Consider the following 22,284-nt stretch of genomic DNA (forward strand, 5'->3'; position numbering starts at 1 on the left):
TTTCTTTTAAGAAATAAGGATTCGGGCTAAGACGATATTTTATGACTCCGGAACAAGCGAGAACTTTTCGACTTCACCTTCTTTTCGCCTCTATCTCAAAGAACGACCGTGGTACATGAGATCTCGTTTTCTCGCTTTCGGCGCGGAATTTCACGACTCTTAGGATGAACAAAGCATCTTGAAGATAGCAGAGCGTTATTTTTCGCCGTATTCGATGCGAAAACCAGCTGGCTCCGAAACTGGTCGCGCGACTGGCGACAGATAACACGGATACGAAAAAAAAAGAGAGAAATACGCCTGTAGAACCGAATTAAGAACCGAAAGTTATTTCAACGATTTGAGGATTCACCAGCGAAAGGACGGAAAAGATATCTTGAGACTCCGAACGACATTTCCAAGAGAAGGGAAAGGAGAATTTATTTCGGTAACAGATATTGCAGCTAGAGCGGAAAATAAAAGAAACTAAGTCACGGTTCTCTGAAATTTCGCTTTTAAAACCTAAAGTGAAATAAATATGTATAAATATGTGTGTGCGTGTGTTGCGTGTGTTTTATATTTCTTTAGTCCGCCTTTTATTTAACTCGAGCTGTTAAAAGTTTGTTCCCCTGGAGATACCGTTATCACTACGACGCTCCTTTTATGCGGCGATATCCTTCATTCACGAATTTGAACAAGATAGCCGAGGCTGACAAGAATGGAAGTACATCGAATATTCAGCGTGATATTTTGCTTCACAAATCCGCCTTATAATACAGAGAAAGAGGAAGAGAGTGAGAGATAGGGAGACGAACGAGGAGAGTGGGATAGCGTTACAGAGGGAAAGAAAGACAGAAAGTCTCAAAGTGAGAGACGGAAGAAAGAAAGAGAGAAAAGACAGAGAAAAGTAGAGAGGTGTACCTCTTCTCGAAGTGTCCGAAGGAGGAGGTGGTAGCCTCCGTAAAAAGGGGGGAGAGGAACCTATGACACGTGACCAATGACTTATATAAAGGTGGCGAACGACAGAGCCCAAACACAGAGTTCTATCTCTCGACGCAGCGGAGGCGGTGTCCTTAAAAGTGCTTATATAGAATTTTTTTCCGTTAATTTTATTTGTTTGCCCCCGCGTCACACAGTCGACTTTTTCGTTGAACCATGAGGACGTACTACGTGATAGCCGCCATACTAATCGCCGGTACGTAAATACAGACCAACCATCACCAGGGAGGGGTATAAGGGTGGTGAAGTTAAATGCGGAAGGGCCGATTAAATGCGAAAGATCGCGAGTGAGACACGATACTCTTCGAACAATAAAAAAAAGTGGAGGTTTTATTGTTAGTGTGTGAAACATGCGCGTGTGGTAGAGTAGATGCAGTGCGCCCTACGTGCGTCGAGAGCAGGATATAAATCGGGACCGAGTCCTGCGCCGGAAATCTCGCCGCATCGAAGGATCCGCGGAGATAGTTCTTGGAAACTCTTCCGAAAACGCGATCGCGATCGTTCGGTTCATATTCGCGCGGTCACATGTGCAAATTTTTGATTTATGAATGATACGATTCTCTCTTTTTCTCTCCTTCTTCCTTTTATTCTCTTTAACATAATATATTAAATAAAAATTATATAAAATAAATTTTTTTGTAAGAGACAAGCAGAAAGTTTTTAAAAGATATATTTTTAAAAGATTAAAAAATATAAAAGTTATGTGAAAATGTAATTTTTTAATTTAAAATGTAAACTATATTTTTGAATGTGTTAAAATTAAAATTGTCTGATTATAAAAATATTTTTTATTTGCATATATAGTTATAATATTAAACAGATAATAAGTTCATTTTTTGCTTACATGCTTCTTAAAAATGCAAGAAATAAAATGCAAATATGCATATATCTAATAACAAAATAATTTAATTAACCGCAATTAAGATTGTATCCAATATACTTATTGTATCGCGCGTGTTCTACTCTTCGTAAAATAGAATAAAAAAATATTTTCTGAGATAACTGTATCAATATCTCTCAAAATATCTTAAAAGAATTATTTAAATAATTATCTTTTTAATAATTAGATAATATTACGCTCATCTTGGAAAAATTCTTTTATTTCACATTAAAATCACGTTTCAATCAGTTGCTTCCAAAAATGCTAAATTCCTCGACATTGACTTTCTTGCAACCGCGTTAATTAAAAATACCGTAATAATTAAAAGTCGCCTCTGGTCTAAAAAGTTTTTCACGCTTTGTTACTATCGCGGCATAACCTTGGCCCAGATCTTGACCCTCTTTTTCGTTCCTTTCTTGCTAAAAGAAAATTCAAGGATACGATTAATCACGACAGAAATAATTTTAAAACTTCCCCGATAATGTAAACTAATATCATATTCTCCATATGTATAATACCGATTTTTCGTAAGTATAATCAACTGTATCAAGAATTTAATAAAGAAAAATTTTTTTAAGTGCTAATAATTTTATATATGTAATTGAGCAAAAAATCATTGAAAGATAATAAAAAAATATTTATGTTTTCAATATTTAATTTTATTGGAGAACTGTGTGTGTGCTATAATATATATGAATTCTACAGATCTGTAAAAAAAAATAAATTTTTATTGATTAATGTACAATTATTGAATGGAAAATTATATGCAATCATCAATGAAAATATGTATTAGTATAATTAATTATTACGTATCGTATTAGACTCTCCCGCGTAAGACACATTTACAATGAAACTTTCTTAGGTAATATCATAGAAAGAGAAAATGAGAGAGAAAGAGAGCATATATGGTAATCAAGAAAAAATAACAAAAAATTAAAAAATATTTAAAATAATTTTTAAAAATCTTTTCAAAAAAATTCGAATTTTTTTACACATATTTTGAACACTTTTAAATTTATATTATATTTCTTGGATCTATTTAATATCTTCTAACTCTGTGTGTGTGTGTGTGTGTCTCCTACTCGTTCAAAATGTTATTAATGAAATAGTATCAATTCTCAATCTAATTATAGAATTTTGATTTTTAACAATAAAACCTTTAAAATATATATGTAAATCAGTCCTTTATATAACCACCGCGTATTTTAAACAAGTAATTATATAACGAGCTAATGCCGCATATTTTACAAAACGAGTCGAACGAAAACTGGGACGGGGCGAAGGGGGATCCTGTCTGCGGTCCCCTGGCCGACGAATATTTCGAAGTCGCTTTCGGTGGCGGGACCGGTCCCGTGGAAAACGAAAGTGAATACAGCTCCACGCGGACGCATTCGTGTACGGACTCTCGATACTAGGGTTTGCGACGCGAACCGGGTGAACGGGATGCTGGGAGGGCCCAGTCACGAGCGGCTGCGGCCGGGGCCTGGCCGCGGGCCCAAAGTGAAAGCGCCCGGCGAAAGTTACCGTCCCGCACACAGTCCCTTACATAAGACATTTTAGCTTATTCAGGCGCGTCATATGCCGCGTACGCGCGCTCGCGCGCGCACGAAAGAAAGAAAGAGGCGTAATTAGACGCGATTAACATGGACCGGTATGTGCGGTATTTCTCAAAGGGGACCTTATCTATCTACCCCCTGGTTTTACTCTCCCGTAACGATGTCGATACGTTTCCTGCCGCACCCGCCGTTTTTTTCGCGATTGTTGCTGTTAAAAGGGGGATTGGAAAGAGGAAACCGGAATGGAGGCTCTCTCGCGGCCGGCAGTTAATTTTAGCCTGCGATTTCCTACGGAGAACGGTGCTATCGAGCTAAAGGCGGGGTCGCTTTTAACCGCGATCCGCGAGAAACTCGACGTAGCAACCCGCGGATACGAAAGTAGAAGTAGCATTTTTTCTGATTTCCTGGATGGGAATGCAAAGTAGCCTTTTACCGTATCCTTGATGTATTTAAGGAAAAATATGTTATGCATCTTCGACTTATTTTCTCTTTTATTTGTGGACGCTGCAAAATCATAACTGTTCTAAAAAAGAATTATAACTGATGTCTTTCGTGAGATCTTCATGAGAAGTACGGTTACGATACAAATCTACAAACACCCTACGATTTGTTTTTTTTATTAAAATATTGATTAATTAAAATTTAATATAGAGAAGAATCTCGAGAAAATCCGCCGAACTCGACATGCGACTTTGCTTGATCATTTCAGGGACGAACGCTCAGGAGTCCTTCAAATGCCCGGACGATTTCGGGTTCTATCCTCATCACATATCGTGCGACAAGTATTGGAAATGCGACAACAACGTGGCGGAACTGAAGACGTGCGGCAACGGTCTGGCATTTGACGCCAGCGACAGCAAGTTCCTCACCGAGAACTGCGATTACCTGCACAACGTGGACTGCGGCGAGCGCACGCAGCTCGAACCGCCCATCACCACGCCGCACTGTTCCCGCCTCTACGGCATCTTCCCCGACGAGAAGAAGTGCGACGTCTTCTGGAACTGTTGGAACGGCGAGGCCTCCCGCTACCAGTGCAGCCCCGGACTGGCCTACGACCGTGAGGCCAGGGTGTGCATGTGGGCCGATCAAGTGCCCGAATGCAGAAACGAAGGTACCGTCTCGCTGATTGCGCGCGCGCGCGCGCGCGCGCGACGAGTCTATTTTGGATGTAAATTGCACGATCAAACTGCCGGATCGATTTATTAACTTCTGAGAATATTAGGACGGTTTAGACGAAGAAGAATTCGAACGAGAATGATATTTCGTGATCAAGCATATCTAAATCATGAAAGATAATAATTTTTTTATTGCATAATAACTATTTGGATGAGGTTCTCTATAAAGTTTCATAATTTAAAATTGTCTTTATTACGAAAGACTTTTAAAATTAATTGTTACAATTCTTTTTTTTTTTACGTAATCGCGGATACTTCAACGATATTTTTACGCTAGCATTGACGTCAGATCGAGTATTATAACGTAGACTTGTATGCATTTCTGATTCAGTCACCCAGGAACTCGTCACGAACGATTTGACGCGGATAATAGGATATACATAAAACCACAGAGTCAATCCCACCTCTCTACTCCAACATATAACTGTCACAAATCCTTCTATTTCCTTTCTACTTACTTCCTTTCTAAATTAAATTTGTGATTTTTCTTCCCTATAGCTACTCTACCTTTTTCATTTAAAAATAAAATAAACTATATTTTTTCCTCTTACATTATGTACATGTATTACTATGAGACGAGTTTACTTTTTTAGTGATATTGAATAAGTCTCAAATATATATTGTCTTATCTCATATGTATATTTTATATTGTCATGTATATTATCGAGACCGATAAGTATCGCAATTACAAAGAAATACGATGCCTTTCTCTGCCGCTTGTATTACACATCTATTTATTGCACTACGCAGAGGTCGCCGGAGGTTTCACGTGTCCGGCTGCAGGAGAAGTGAGCGGCGCATCCGGCAGCTTCAGCAGACACGCCCATCCAGAGGATTGCAGAAAATACTACATATGCCTTGAGGGTATCGCCAGGGAGTACGGTTGCCCGATCGGCACCGTTTTCAAGATTGGCGACGCCGACGGCAGTGGCGCCTGCGAGGACCCAGAGGATGTCCCCGGATGGTGAGCACCGTTTTTAATGTGTTTTTAATTTTATACGATTTTGTCTCAAAACTCCAGTTGTGCAGGAATGAATAAATTGCGAGAACGACCAAGAAATTTTGAAAAAATGGGCATAGAAGTATTATTTTAGAATATTAAAATAAAATTACTTAATCCTTATTTAAACAATTTTTCTTTTTTTGTAAATTATTTAATTCATTCCTACACAATTACGGCCGATTTTTGAAACGATTTATATGGGGGAGGCGGGAGGGATATTACTTTAGAATATTTAAATTCTAATCTAAGACCACGTAGTCGAATGCGACATAAATGAATAATCCACATGTAGCAGAATTCTTTTACTTCCGATTTCACCGATGATGAATGTTAATGAACATTGATCAAGAATTCAAGGTCTCACCCGTTTAAAAATTATGATTGTTGAAGGGATCATAAAGCTCAATGCAAAAAAGTCGTCGTAAATTGATTTGTGTAAAAATCTCTCTAAATTGTTAAGAAACGTGTATGTAAAAATAATTTTGTAAATTTTCTAAATCTGAATCAGTGAAAAGTCACTGAAGTGGCATATTTTACACTGATATCAGTAAATAGTCACTATGATGCGTTCAGTGACTTTTCACTGATTTAAATTTAGAGAGAAGCTTTAGAAAAAAATATTTCTTAAGTGTGATGAAGAACTTTATATTTTTCTGTTTTTTTTTTTAATTGAATTTTTCTTAACTGCTGTGATTTTTTCTCTTCTAATATTTCCATATAATTTTAATCAATCAATTTTTTGTTCTAATTCGTCTCGTGGAAAATTTTCTATGTCATACTATTTTTTAATATTATTATTATTTCTCTTAGAGACTGAATTAAGTAAATTAAGTTACTCTATTAAATTAACAGAGTAATCTTCGAAGAAATATGTGCTAAAAGTCAATGAAAATATGAAAATGACGACGGTGCATTGTGCAATGAATAATTGTGGGCGCGTTATAAAAATGTCCGAATTCGATTATCTCGGTAATTACAGTCATCCGATGGAAATGTCAAGCTATCCTGAATGAGGTTGTGTTTGAGGACTTTCGGGGAGAAATTGCATTCGCGGATAATGTGTAATTAAGGAGATATTACACCACGCTTTCACAGTATTTAATAACGTTTTGCGTAACCACTGTAAAAAATAATCTAATTGTAAATGGAAATTTGATGTAACAAATTTCGCGCACTTAAAAATTGAAAAGTCGCATCGTGAATTGATTTTTATCAGTGAGAAGTGAGAATTGAACTTAATTCTTTTTTCGAACATTGAGCGCTTGATCATAATTAGCAAATAATTATGTGCATTAATTAATACTAATATTAGTCATTAGATTTCTCAATGATCCTCTAACATGTGGCTAACGTATATGTTAACTGTTTCATCGTTCTAATATCTTGTTGTAATTAGGTGCTGTCATTCGTAGATTGCCCAGAAAAGCATAATATATAATTGTTTTTTTTCTATCATTTTCATCTATATTTATTTAAAAAATTTATATGAAATATTAAAATTGAAATCAATGATGGAAACATGATTCTAATTACCTGGTAATCTACGTGTCAAATTGTAGAAGTACTAGATACTTAATTGTGGAAATTTGCACACATGTACATCTAATTGTAAATAAGGCGACGAAAAAGGATTTTTCTTGCTTCATTTTACAATGTGTTTTAAATAAAAAATAAAAATCGACAATAACTCTGGAACATTGCAAATTTTCATAAATAAACGTAAGTGATGCCAGTACAGTTCCTTTATGTGTATGCATGTGCATCTCGTCCGCAAATATAACGACAAGAGCACGCCAGTACGCAGTAGCGCGCACCGAGCATGTCTTGACCCCCGGGTTTTTCTCGGTTTTGCTCCGCAGTGAGGATTACTACGGTGACCTGGACCTGAAGAGCATCCGGAAGAGCGAGCTGCTTACCGGCATCCAGAGCGAGCCCAGAAAGCCGAACCAGGCGAACCTCAAACCTAGGCCCACAACAGTAGGAGGGCCCACGAGGCCCTCACCCATTCAGGAATAAATCCTGATTTACCTGCTCTTTCTTCCTTCATCCCTTCATCTCTTCACACCTACTCTATCTCTTTCTTTCATTTTGTTTCTACTTCTTTCATTCTTTTTCTCTTTGTTGCTACCATTTAATTTTATCGAATTCTATTGTTTAACGCAAGTTATTGGTCTGAAATCTAGATTGTAAAATTTAAATGTAGCATTCCTTACAAGGAATGCTACATTTAATAGTGATTTTTTATTACAATATAATTCGTTAATGGTGAGAGTCATATAATTATGTGTTAAAAGATTTAGAAAAATAATTATGCCCTATTTTTTAATAAAATATAAAATATTAAACATGCCCTAAACAAAAAATTTATTTTTTTTAATTTTAATAGATACTAATTTTCTATGATAAAAAATATTCACAAATTTATTTACGTTCCTTTATATATTTTACTTGCTTAATATGTTGTTGATTTATTTCGTATTATTTAAATTTATATCAATTTTACGCCAATAAATTGTATCAAAGTATACGCTTCTTTCTTCTTTTTTTTCTCTTTTTTTTCTCTTTCTATTTCTTTATTTTGTTCTTCTCTTGCTTTTTTTATGCTTTTCACTCCTCCTCTTTCTTCTTTTCTCTCTCACTCTCTTTCTGTTCCTTCACGCATAATAAATATACATTCGCATACACATAATCGAGGAAAAATGCAGCCCTGATTACATAAAGAGGATTTCTCCGAAAAGGAAGTAATCGGCGGCCCACAAGGATCGATCTCGAGGCGAAATCTCGGAGCAAAATCCGCGAGATTCTGAGAGGATGAGAAATGCGCGATCGAGCTGCTTATAAATTTCGTGCCCTAATTCTCGCGAAATTCTCTCTCGTCGCTCTGATTGCGCGTCTCCATGCAATCTCGATGCACAGAACATATGCTATTTTTGTAATTAGAATGTAATAGATGGAAAGGGACAGTGGCACACGTACAGGACTAATTAGCGCGACGAGTAATTGCGAATTCCGAGAATTCACGTAAAACTCTTTGTTCACTTGTACATGTCACGTTTTGCAATATTACGCCTCGCTATTAAAAAACCTAATAATGTAATCTTTTGGTTGTCAGAACAAGTTTCTGTAAAAACTAGCAAAACTGCCGAAATTAATATAAGTATCTTATTATTATTTTCCAACGTACACACATTGCACAGAATTAATTATAGTTTATAATATTTAAAGATTCCCCTTAGGTTAGATAGGATTAAAATCCTGTCAATTTTCTATCGCTGTTGATACCATGTTTAATTGATAATAATTGATATTCAGATAGTATAAAATTTTCTCAGAAAATTTCCTGACAAATGCTCACACGCAAACACACACACACACACGGACACACAAAGAACTCCAAAATTTATATTAATAATTTATATTACTCGTGACGCCTTTTATCGGCAATTTTGTTTAATCTATTCTTTTTAATAAATATTAAATTCATCCTTTCTTAACTGTTTCTCTAATCTATCCATACACTTTCAATTATATCTAATCTCTCTTTCTCCTGTCTTTTTTTCTTTATTGAGAACAAGAATTGAAAACTTGTAATTTCGTAATAATAAAAATGCGACAATTGAGGGCCATTTTTGCAAAATTGTAAATTTTCTAAAAACATATATATTCTATTGATTACTTATTTATGATTATCCTGTCATTATAGCGATACAGCTACTAATTTATTTTAATGTGATATTTAATTTATTAATTAATTAATCTCAATCTGTTTCTAAATAATGTATATAACTATACGGAAATAATCGATAAAATGTATTTCCTGAAGATTTTTACTGTTAAACAGTTGAATATTGCAAAAATTGTTCTCGATAGAAGCAGGACAACTAAAAAGTTAAATTTAACAAAATTACACGGGTTTTAATTCTTGAATGAGACGCACGATAATTAAAAAAAAGTGAAAAGCATCGATTTTACGTTGCGCATGAAATCGAAATCCATCGGACTCGCGTAATTAACAATCCACAAACCATGATCTACAATTCAGAAATCCTTCTAATTCTTGACGCCATTACGTAAGCAAGATCGGCCGGCTTGTCGTGTATCTTTAAGTAAAAACAAAAAGTCCATACAATAAAAAAAAGAAAACTCTTGGAAAATTTCGACTCGTATTTTCACCGCATATTTGATGTTGACATTAAAGTTTCTACTTATAACAATTTCGTTCTATTTCGATCTATTTATGTAACGTTAAAATTGTATTTGATTCTAAGATCTAATTATGCATACTAAAATTGCATGGAATTCTGAAATCCGATGTTTATTTAATGCTATATGATTGCATTGTGTGTCACGTCAGAAAAGAATTAGATGGTCACGTTTGACACTAAATGTGTGGTGAGATATAAGCAATTTCTCTGTCTATATCCCTCGTGAATCCTATTTCCTAATCCATTGATCGCTAATCATTGACGCATTTCTGCATTTGTAATTCTTAATATATTTAATAGGTTTTTCAGCACATTCTGTATAGTCACTTGTTGCATGTTAAAACTATCGCTTAATGATGTATATAACTTAATCGTAACGTATGCGATGTATCGATCAAAGCCTGAAAATCTTAACTTACCTTAGAAGCTTAAGAACTGGCATCTTAACACGCGTCAAATCTGTATCATCTGTATATATCGAATTAGGTTTATCATAATTATAATTGACGCGGCGATGGAAGGAAATGTACATTATACTCCGAGAAAGTATATTATACTATTTCATGTACAATATTATACTTCAACCTTGTCGAATTTCAGATTTTTCTTATTTGCCTTAAATAAGGGATAAAAAGAAACAAATAAAATACTTATGAGATCATGTTCGATTTACGTGAAACGTAAGAGAAAACTGACAAGCTAAGATAATGTCATTGAAATTAACTAAAATGCATAAAAACCGTTATTCAAAATTAATTCCTTTGTTTTTGCGCAGATAGATTTTTTTCTGATTCTTATAACACAATCTTCAATCGAGCTCCGTGACTTATGGAGTTACCCAAAAAGAAACGGTACGAAAGTGCCGATTTAATCCCAAGGGCGAACTAAAACCATTTGATAGAGGATAGTAAGGAATAATTATTTCCAGAATAATAGATTGAATTAAACGGAGATTAAACGGTTGTGTGTGTGCGCGCGTGCGTGCGTGTGTGCGAGACACACGATTCTTAGAATAAGGTAGAAACTCCTGAAGTCACCATTTTTAATGCAGACTTATTAGATACAATTTATGTACAATTTCTGAATTAGAGTGTGGTTTATGAAAAAGAACTTTTCACAGTGTTAACACAGCACAACAAAAAAAGACATAGAATTACGATAAGTTTGCATTAAAGTCATAACTGCAGGAATTTCCATTTTTTATGTTGAGCCGTGTATCTCGGCAACCGTTTAATCTCCGCACCTATTATTCTGGAAATAATTATTCCTTACTATCCCCTATCGAATATAGTCTTGATTCGCCCTTGGGACTAAATTGACACTTTCGCACCGTTCCCTTGTCAGACCCGATTAAATCAGAAATTGTAGAAATATTTACCCGTAGATTTATAGCTTACGTGATTCACGGGGGGTATACTTTGAAGTATCGTGATTCCGATTGAAGGCGATCACACGTTACGATCAAGTTATACGCAACATTTTTATACATTTCCCAGCCAGGACTATTACGGCGACGTGGACCTGAAGGCCCTACGCAAGCTAGGCTACAGGAAATAGAAGCGTTTGCATGCAAGCGTTGAACTCACCGGCGATGAAAACAGCGCGTCCGCCCCCGGGGAAGCCGGCCCCAGAACGACGATCGTCCGCAAGCGGAGGGGAAGAAGCAGATGCAACGACGAGCCTCCTGCAAATTGTTTTCTATAAAATTAAAAATCGTCGTCGCCGTGTAAATAAGTTAAATCGTTCGCAAGAAGGTTTGCGAGAAGATACATCAGAAATACACGTTGAAAGAAGATACATTTGTGTCTGTATTTTTTCTCGCGTTATCCTTAGATTTAATATCTTCTTAAAAAATAATTTGAGAAGAATGTACTTAGGTATTTAAATGTAACTAAATTTACTAAATGATAAAATAATGAGTTACAAGTATATTTTCTTTAATAAATACACAGCAAGTAAATAATAATATATATATTAATTTAAGATAATATAATAACATAATGAGAGGAATTTTACGTAAATATCTGATCAACATAAAATAATAATGATATTTCATCAACAAGTAATTTTAAAGAATTGAGCAATACAGGGTGTTTTATTCGGCAGCAATTTCGACTTCTTTATTCTAGCGGGTACAAAATTCTATTAGCACCTTTCTTCCACGCTCCATCTCAAGAAAATTCAGTATTGCTTTTCCGCAGTACAAGATGGATATAATGAAATTACCGGAGAACGAAAAATCCAGAGAGTTGTGGTATTATTTCGGAAACTTAGATCATTTAGAAGATTTGCTCACAAAGTGTAGGATGTGTGGAAAAAAAATTCGGTCATACGAGTTGTGACTCGTAGTGTACAGTATGGTGGGGTTTATATTAGATATTACATGTGTATTTTTTGAGTGAATTTTTAAATTCCTTATAACTATATGTGTATAGTTATAAGGAATTTAAAAATTCACTCAAAAAATACACATGTAATATCTAATATAAACCCCACCATACTGTACACTCTACGGCATTATTAAACGCTCTTATCAAATTGTAAGGCATCATGTAATAAATGTGGTATCACAATGACTAATAGAGTACATTGTACTTTGACATCACATCTTGTTAAGAATCTAAATATAAATTTAGTTGGAAAAGCAAGTTTCTATAGGATAGTTTGGAGCATCACTCAGTATGTATTGTCACGAGATTTGAGCGTGTCCCATGCGTGAACAAATGTTATTCTATAAGCTCGACACAGTCAGAAGTCAGTCGTACGTAAGCAGTCGCTGGCTAAAGACGTATGATGTATAGACTCCGTTTTTAATAAACGTTATTTTGTTCTTTGTAACTCGAAAAGTGCTAACAGGTTATGGGCCCAGCATAACGCATTAGAGAAGCATAAGTTACTCAAGTGAAGTTAGAGTGACACTGGGTATATCGTGATATATTGGTCAATCTCGACGTCAACGATGGATGCGGGTGCATTCAAGATTGAAAAGCTGCGAGATGCAGAAAACTGGCAGCAGTGGCGTTTTGTCGTGGAAACGTTGTTGGACAATGATGACCTTCTAGGAGTGTGCAACGGGACCCAACCTATTCCCGTGAAGGAAGACGAAAAGGCAGCATGAAATAAAGCCAATAAGGCTGCGAAAAAGTTGATAGTTACAATCATTGAAAGTAAGCCGTTGCAGCTAATCATGGGATGTCAGAATGCAGCGGAGATGTGGAAGAAACTGCACAGTATTTATGACTTGAAAAGTGAGGAAAGTCTGTCGCTCACACAGAAGCAATTCTTCGATTTTCAGTGGAATGCTAGTGAAAACGTGGTAACAAACGTTTCAAACGTTCAGCAAATAGCCAGCAAAATAAAGTCGCTAGGGAGCGACGTAACGGATTCAATGTTGATATCTAGAATCCTCTCGACCTTACCTCAAAGTACGCTCATTTCCACAGTGCTTGGGAAAGCACAGCAGGTGCGAAGAGGACAATAGATAATCTGTTAACAAGGCTAATGACCGAAGAGGTACGACTACATAGGAGCGCGACAACGTCGGAAAGCGAAACGCATGCAGGCATTGCTCTCTAAATCAAAAGCAAATAAGCCAGGAACGAAGACAAGTTCCGATAAACAAAATAATCACGATAAACGGTATAATGACAGCAGGTTCAAGAAGCGAGGCTGTTTCAATTGTGGAAAGCCGGATCACATACAGACAGACTGTCCTGGATGCTTCAAATGTGGTGGCAAAAATCACATAGCTAGAAACTGTTACGCTAGTGAAGATCGCAAGAGCGAGTATAGAGGTAACAATGACAGAAGAGAGGACGGAGTTCAAGCAGCCGCAAAAGCAAGCGTTCATGGTACGAGTCGACGACAAATACAGTGAGGAGCATTGGCTGATCGACTCAGGGGCGTCCGATCACATGACGAGCAGGGGTGACTGGTTCACCGAATACAAGCAGTTTGGAACTGCCGACGACAATTCGAGTGGGCAACGGTGCAGTTATGTCAGCGCTTGGGAGAGGCAACATCGACGTGCAAATGTGTGTGAGAGGAAAATGGTATGATGCGCGATTATATGATGTATTGTATGCGCCGGGTTTGAAACAAAATTTATTTTCTGTAAAAATGACAGCGAAAAAGGGCGTTGATATGGCCGTGACAAATAGAGGAAAAACGTGTACGTTTTATAGAAACGGTAATATAGTTGCAATCGGTTTAGAAATTGGAGAGCTGTATCGAATAGATATGCGAGTAGTTCTTCCAAAAAATGCGAATCTGGCAAGCGCGGTCGACACCCTGCAATTATGGCATGAGAGGCTCGCACATCAGGATAAAAAACACGTAAAAAGTTTTTTAAAGAATTTAAATATCAATGTAGAAGTAGATAATGAATTTTGTGATGCATGTGCTTATGGGAAGCAACATCGTACAATGTTTGGTAAAAATACTGCTAGGGCTAAAGAGCCACGAGAGAAAATTTATTCGGATGTGTGTGGGCCTATGGGTGTGGATTCACTTGGAAAAAAAACGATATTATGTTGTTTTCAAAGATGATTTTACGAGTTATAGAACCGTGTATTTCTTGAAAAACAAATCAGAAGTAAAATTAAAAATAGAACATTATTGTAATGAGATTAGAACGCAATTCGGGCGCGACATCAAAGAATTAGTTACAGACGGTGGTCGTGAGTACATTGACAAAGATGTTAATGAAATTTCTTAGCAAAAGGGGAATAAAGCATATTGTAACGGTACCGTATACGCCTCAACAGAATGGTGTAGCCGAGAGGAAAATAGAATTGTTATGGAAGCAGCGCGATCGGTTCTATATGCGCAAAATAATATGCCTGAATTTTTGTGGGCAGAGGCAGTCAACTATGTAGTTCATGTACTAAATAGAAGTGGCCCAACTAAAGTTGAAAATAAAACTCCTATATGAGTTATGGCATAATAATTCAATTAATGTAAAATATTTTAAAGTATTTGGCACCGAATGTTTTGTACACATACCAAAAGAAAAACGGCGAAAGCTAGATAAGAAAGCGATGAAAGGTTACTTAGTAGGATATTTAGAAAACTTGAAAGGCTATAGAGTATATGTACCAGAAAAGAGAGATGTACAAATTACTAGAGATGTTCAGTTTAAGAGTGAAAAACTGTCAACTGCGTATATAGAAATTGAAACTATGAGTCCAAAGAGAGAACCGTTAAATGTATCGCGAGAAACTATAGGTCCAAAGGAAGAACCGTTAAATGTATCGCGAGAAAGTACATATGACGATGCGGAATATTTACAGGTCGACACACAAGATACTGATAAAAACACGCGATCACTACGTGATAGAACAAAAGTGAGGAAACCAAGCTGGTATGGTAGTCCGTGCGCGAATATTGCGGAAGTAGTTCCGAAAAATTACAATAAAGCGATAAATTCAGAAGAGTCTAAAAATTGGATTATTGCAATGAATGATGAATTAAATTAATTAAAAGAAAATAATACTTGGCAATTAGTAAATAAACCAAAGAATGCGAAGGTTTTAGGAAACCGCTGGGTATTTAGAAAGAAAAAATGCGATGAAAACGTGAAATATAAAGCAAGATTAGTAATAAAGGGATGTTCACAACGCGAGGGTATAGATTATATCGAGACTTTTAGTCCAGTTGTACGATATGATACACTACAAATAATATTAAGTATAGCGGCAAGTAGTAAGCTAAAAATACGACAATTCGATGTAAAGACAGCCTTTTTATATAGCCCTTTAAAGGAAGAAATTTTTATGAGACAGCCAGAAGGCTTTGAAAATGATACAAATAAGGTGTGCAAATTAATAAAAAGTATATATGGGTTGAAACAAGCACCCAGATATTGAGGCGAACACTTTGAGAAATTCCTATTAGATTGCAATTTAAAAGAGAGTAAAGCCAATCCATGTTTGTACTATAGAAAGAAACGCGATAAAATTCTGATAATAGCTTTATGGGTAGATGATGGCCTAGTGTTAGGATCATGCGAAAAAGAGATTGATGAGTTCCTTTGTAAATTGAGCGAAAAATTTGAAGTAACAATTTTTGACAATGTAAGAATGTTTGTAGGAATGGAAATTTACAGATTAAGTGATAATATGATCTTTGTAAACCAAGAAACATATGCGAGAAAAATTATAGAGCGATTCAATATGAGTGATGCAAAAGAAGTAAAAATTCCGATAGAGCATGAGTGGGATGCATATGATTCCAAACACACTGATAGCAGAGTGTGCCCTACCGAGAAGCAGTAGGTAATTTAACGTTTTTGCAAGTCGTAAGTAGACCAGATATTGCGTTCGCGTTGAATGTAGCATCAAGAGCGTTAGATAATCCAACAAAAGCTCATTGGAATTTAGTTAAACGAATAATTCGTTATGTTAAGGGTACTACGGATTACGGAATTGTATACGGCGCAAATATTCAATTTAAAACTTTTTCCGATGCCGACTATGCAGGCGATAAAGAAACGCGAAAATCTACAACAGGTGTAGTGTGTATGTATGGCGGAAGCTGCGATTAGCTGGCAAAGTACAAAACAACAATGTGTAGCCGTTTCTACAACAGAAGCCGAATATGTGAGTGCAGCAGCAGCAGCGAGAGAGAATGTGTGGGTTATGAGACTGTTAAGAGAACTTGATGTTAGTGTGAGTGAGAATATACTATATATAGATAATCAAAGTGCGTTGCGACTGGTGAAAAATCCAGAGTTTCACAAAAGAAGTAAACATATTGATGTGAAATATCATTTTGTACGAGATCTCTATGAAAAAGGTGAGATAAACGTATGCTATGTAAAAACTGAAGAACAGTTAGCTGATATTTTCACAAAAGTTTTGAATGTTAAAAGATTTGAGTTTCTGCGTAATAAGTTAGGAATTACAAGCAAAAATAATGTTTTCATAGAAAACTAGCTTTTAGAGAGAGTGTTAAGAATCTAAATATAAATTTAGTTGGAAAAGCAAGTTTCTATAGGATAGTTCGGAGCATCACTCAGTATGTATTGTCACGAGATTTGAGCGTGTCCCATGCGTGAACAAATGTTATTCTATAAGCTCGACACAGTCAGAAGTCAGTCGTACGTAAGCAGTCGCTGGCTAAAGACGTATAATGTATAGACTCCGTTTTTAATAAACGTTATTTTGTTCTTTGTAACTCGAAAAGTGCTAACACATCTAAATAAAAAACATCTCGAATGGAAAAACCAGAGTCAACAAGTCAATGAGTAAGTACATATTCAACAACTTATTAAAATACCAAAGGCTCTAAAATAAATGTAGTAATAAAACAATCAATATCTAAAAAAACTTGAGCTTTTATCAGAAAACTTATATAGTTATTTACAATTCCGATCATAAATGTTCTTATTTAATCGTAATAATATAAAAATCTTTCAATTATTTCGTATAAAATTTGAACAAATTTTAATCGTTTATATTCACAGTTCTTTATTTATCGTCCGGCACTCCCCTCACTCCTCTCCCCGGAGAGTGAGGGGGTCTTCCCCCTAGTCAAACGGGGGGCCACTGGGTGCGTGACTGGTTGCCGCGTAGCGGCGCTCCCCGACGACCCCGACCGCCCCAGTGGTAGATTTCCACACGTTAAAAAAAAAGTCACTATCTATCATATTTATCTATCATAGTCATTATCTATCATATTTACATTCTTTTATTTGTCAACGGCTATAAATACAATTTGAATATACACACCGTTGATCTTTGTAAATGTATAATGATATTGATGCTTTATTCGTTATCTTTGAAAATATTCATATCTAAAAAAAACATGTAATGTTGTAAATATAGCATTAACTTGATTTATTCTAACTTACTCTACAATCTTTCGTAAGAACATTCTATCGTTTATTATTATTTTAATTTGTAACTGATGTATCAGACTTATGTCTAAACACGTATTAACATATCAAGGTAGTAATTTTTATTATTTATATATGCATGAAAAATTATAACATTAGTTTTATATTTAATGGTTCAATATTAGTATTACAGAAATTCGAAGTATAAAAAATTTTTTTTCCTATTCGCTCCGTGCGATGGTATACTATAGCGGAAAAGTAGGACTTAGGGCGCTCATGATGGCTGAAAGTTGCATTATTTGCTGGAGTGACAGTTATTATTTTCTAGTAATATAGTACATCGTAATGGAAAAATTACGAAAGAGAAACTTAAATTGTTGCGTGCATTCGTGTAAATATGTATAAAAAAAGGCGCCAAGTAAACGTATAGTAGTGTATATGTTGTTACCTAAAAAAAAAAAAGAAAGTGGTAGTATTATACCTCGAAAAAACCTAAGTAACAAGTGGTAGATCTTTATATCTCGAAAAATCTCGAAAAAATCTAAGCAGTAGTATCTTTATTTCCGAAAAATTATAACCCAAGTGATACACGTCACAAAATTATGTCACCTTATCAAAAAGAAGAGTCGCGCTTCAAGTGATCTATTACAATTACAAAAAAGAAATGATATCTCTTTAAGTTAGAGCGCCAATTACAGAGAGAACATGTATATTGCCTCAAAAAATAATTGTTGCACTACATTGAAAAATCTTTACATTGTGTCAATTAGAAAAGAATGTATAATAACAATTTTATAAGATTAAAAAATTTTATTTAAATTTAACAAGGGAATACAAGATATTTAAATACAAAGTTATTTACATGTGTATTTTTTAATGGCCACAAAGAATTACAGAAGTAACAGTGCAAAATAAAAATATTTTATTAAAATACATAAATTTTTCTTGTAAAAAAACTTGGCGCTGCTAGACCTTTTAAATAAATAAGGACAACAATAAATAAAAATAATTCAGAGAAGAATACAATGGGAGTAATATTAAATGATTATCAGCGTGGATGTGGGAGTGAGTGATATGGGTGTGCGTGACTACGCGGACGGCGGATAATGCGGCTTATAATTAAGTATAGAATAAGTTTATTTATTTATTTAAAATTTCGAGGTCTAGCAGCGCCAAGTTTTTTTACAAGAAAAATTTATGTATTTTAATAAAATATTTTTATTTTGCACTGTTACTTCTGTAATTCTTTGTGGCCATTAAAAAATACACATGTAAATAACTTTGTATTTAAATATCTTGTATTCCCTTGTTAAATTTAAATAAAATTTTTTAATCTTATAAAATTGTTATTATACATTCTTTTCTAATTGACACAATGTAAAGATTTTTCAATGTAGTGCAACAATTATTTTTTGAGGCAATATACATGTTCTCTCTGTAATTGGCGCTCTAACTTAAAGAGATATCATTTCTTTTTTGTAATTGTAATAGATCACTTGAAGCGCGACTCTTCTTTTTGATAAGGTGACATAATTTTGTGACGTGTATCACTTGGGTTATAATTTTTCGGAAATAAAGATACTACTGCTTAGATTTTTTCGAGATTTTTCGAGATATAAAGATCTACCACTTGTTACTTAGGTTTTTTCGAGGTATAATACTACCACTTTCTTTTTTTTTTTAGGTAACAACATATACACTACTATACGTGTACTTGGCGCCTTTTTTTACCTTTTTTTAAAAAAGGTAATTTTGTGTGGATATCACGCCTTTTTGTAGTATATTACGCATTGTATAAACAGTATGTACAGGATAAAGCTATTTGGAGGTATAATACTACCATTTTGTTTTTTTCGAGGTAACAACATAACAGGGTAACAACATAATACATATACACTATTATGCGTGTACTTGGCGCTCATTTTACCTTTTTTTTAAAAAGGTAATTTTGTACGGATATCACGCCTTTTTGTAGTGTTACGCATCTTAATCTTATAAACAATATATCTTATAATCTTATAAACAGTATATAATACAAGGTATGAAGCTAAAATTGTTACGGACTATTATTTCTAAAGAAAACAACAATTTAATATTTTGCTTAGTTTTTTTTAAATAATAATCTGTAACTCTTTTAGTTGTACACTTTGTATATATTTTCCAATTTTAACATAAAACATAATCGCAATAAAGCATGATTAATGTTAATAAGTCGTTAACTGTAAAATTCTTTACTTATTTTTATTTGCGTGTCTTACTGAATGTTGTTCGCAACTGTATATGTACCGATATCTTTAGGTATTGATATTTTTGATAATTATTTTTACGTCACACATAATTTCAATTCATCCAATTTTTATTATGTCTAGACATAATTTTTGTCCAATTTTTATTATGTCTAAACATAATTTTAATTTAGCGATTTTTATTATGTCATGACATAATTCTAATTCTGCCGCTAGGGAAATTTTAAGTCGATTCTTATGAATCAAGCTTGAATTCAATGTCTAGGTGTCCCAGGTTGCCGATGACGAGGTCCACATAGTGCGCTCTATAGTTTTCGGTGTACAGGTGTATTAATACCTTGAATTCGATGGCCACGTGTTCCAAGTTGCCGATGACGAGGTCCACATAGTGCGCTTCGTAGTTTTCAGTGTCTACATGTATTAATACCTCGAATTCGATATCTACGTGTCCTACATTGGGTGCGTTTAGCCGATACTTTGCTAGCCTAGCAATCGTGAGCAGTCGCTCGTTTTCGCTCGTTTCCTCTTTTTTGACTTACTGGATTAAAAAGAGAGGAAACGAGCAAAAACGAGCAACTGCTCACGATTGCTAAGCTAGCGGAATATCGGCTGAACGCACATATTCAGATTTAAAGTTATTAATACACCTAGACACCAAAAACTATGAAGCGCACTATGTGGACCTCGTCATCAGCAACCTGGGACACCTAGAAATCAATTTCAAGGTATTATTACACGTAGACACCGAAAACTACGGAGCGCAATATGTGGACCTTGTCATCGGCAACCTGGGACACCTAAACATTGAATTCAACATATTATTACACCTGGACACCGAAAACTACGAAGCGCACTATGTGGACCTTGTCATCGGCAACCTGGGACACCTAGACATCAAATTCAACGTACGATTACACCTGGACACCGGAAACTATGAAGCGCACTATCTGGATCCCGTCATCGGCAACCTGGGATACGTGGACATCGAATTCAAAATATTAATACACGTAGACACCGAAAACTACGGAGCGCACTATGTGGACCTTGTCATTGGCAACCTGGGATACGTGAACATCGAATTCAGGGTATTAATACACGTAGACACCGAAAACTACGGAGCGCACTGTGTGGACCTCGTCATCGGCAACCTGGGACACGTAGACATCGCATTCAACGTATTATTACACCTGGACACCGAAAACTACGAAGCGCACTATGTGGACCTCGTCATCGGCAACCTGGGACACGTGGACATCGAATTCAAGGTATTAATACACGTAGACACCGAAAACTACGGAGCGCACTGTGTGGACCTCGTCATCGGCAACCTGGGACACGTAGACATCGCATTCAACGTATTATTACACCTGGACACCGAAAACTATGAAGCGCACTATGTGGACCTCGTCATCGGCAACCTGGGACACGTGGACATCGAATTCAAGGTATTAATACACGTAGACACCGAAAACTACGGAGCGCACTGTGTGGACCTCGTCATCGGCAACCTGGGACACGTAGACATCGCATTCAACGTATTATTACACCTGGACACCGAAAACTATGAAGCGCACTATGTGGACCTCGTCATCGGCAACCTGGGACACGTGGACATCGAATTCAAGGTATTAATACACGTAGACACCGAAAACTACGGAGCGCACTATGTGGACCTCGTCATCGGCAACCTGGGACACCTAGACATCGAATTCAACGTACGATTACACCTGGACACCGAAAACTATGAAGCGCATTATCTGGATCCCGTCATCGGCAACCTGGGACACGTGGACTATCGAATTCAAGATATTAATACACGTAAACACCAAAAACTACGGAGCGCACTATGTGGACCTCATCATCGGCAACCTGGGACACGTAGACATCGAATTCAACGTATTATTACACCTGGACACCGAAAACTATGAAGCGCATTATCTGGATCCCGTCATCGGCAACCTGGGACACGTGGACATCGAATTCAAGATATTAATACACGTAGACACCAAAAACTACGGAGCGCACTATGTGGACCTGGTCATCTGCGACCTTGGACACGTAGACATCGAATTCAACGTATTATTACACCTGGACACCGAAAACTATAAAGCGCACTATCTGGACCTCGTCATCGGCAACCTGGGATACATAGACATCAAATTCAAGCTTGATTCATAAGAATCGACTTAAAAATTCCCTAGCGGCACTTTCTGCCAAGCGTAGAGAACCTTCTTTTCCGTTGACTCAATATTTATTATATATATACCTAATTTACCTAAATAGAAATCTTCCTCTGACCGATAAGTCTATCGACCTAATTTCGAAATACGCGCGCGATATCGAAACTGGCGATACCTGCGCCGCCAGCGTCGAAAAAGTGAAAGTGACGTTTCTCTGATAGATCGCG

At 35.9% G+C, this 22,284-nt stretch overlaps 2 protein-coding genes across 3 annotated transcripts in view; one reads left to right on the plus strand and one right to left on the minus strand.

Annotated features, from left to right (window-relative positions):
- LOC143904951 (uncharacterized) overlaps positions 1–22,284 on the minus strand; it is an 89,158-nt gene that overhangs the window by 38,415 nt on the left and 28,459 nt on the right. Inside the window, exon 4 of the mRNA XM_077419972.1 lies at positions 11,381–11,478. Within this exon, the coding sequence (XP_077276098.1) occupies positions 11,381–11,478 (98 nt within the window). The remainder of the gene's footprint in view (positions 1–11,380; positions 11,479–22,284) is intronic.
- On the plus strand, positions 1,005–11,591 carry Gasp (Chitin binding Peritrophin-A domain-containing protein Gasp). Of its 2 annotated transcripts, none has more exons than XM_077419977.1 (4): positions 1,005–1,171; positions 4,121–4,522; positions 5,337–5,550; positions 11,291–11,591. In XM_077419977.1, the coding sequence occupies exons 1-4, from the start codon at positions 1,132–1,134 to the stop codon at positions 11,349–11,351; spliced, it is 717 nt and encodes a 238-aa protein (XP_077276103.1). In that variant the 5' UTR covers positions 1,005–1,131; the 3' UTR covers positions 11,352–11,591. The 2 variants fall into 2 exon arrangements, with proteins under 2 accessions (XP_077276103.1, XP_077276101.1); XM_077419975.1 differs by lacking the exon at positions 11,291–11,591 and adding an exon at positions 7,449–9,078.

This window comes from Temnothorax americanus, unplaced genomic scaffold (genome assembly GCF_048541705.1).
Source record: "Temnothorax americanus isolate GAGA-0224 unplaced genomic scaffold, ASM4854170v1 Scaffold6, whole genome shotgun sequence".
Classification (NCBI taxonomy): Eukaryota; Metazoa; Arthropoda; class Insecta; order Hymenoptera; family Formicidae; genus Temnothorax; species Temnothorax americanus.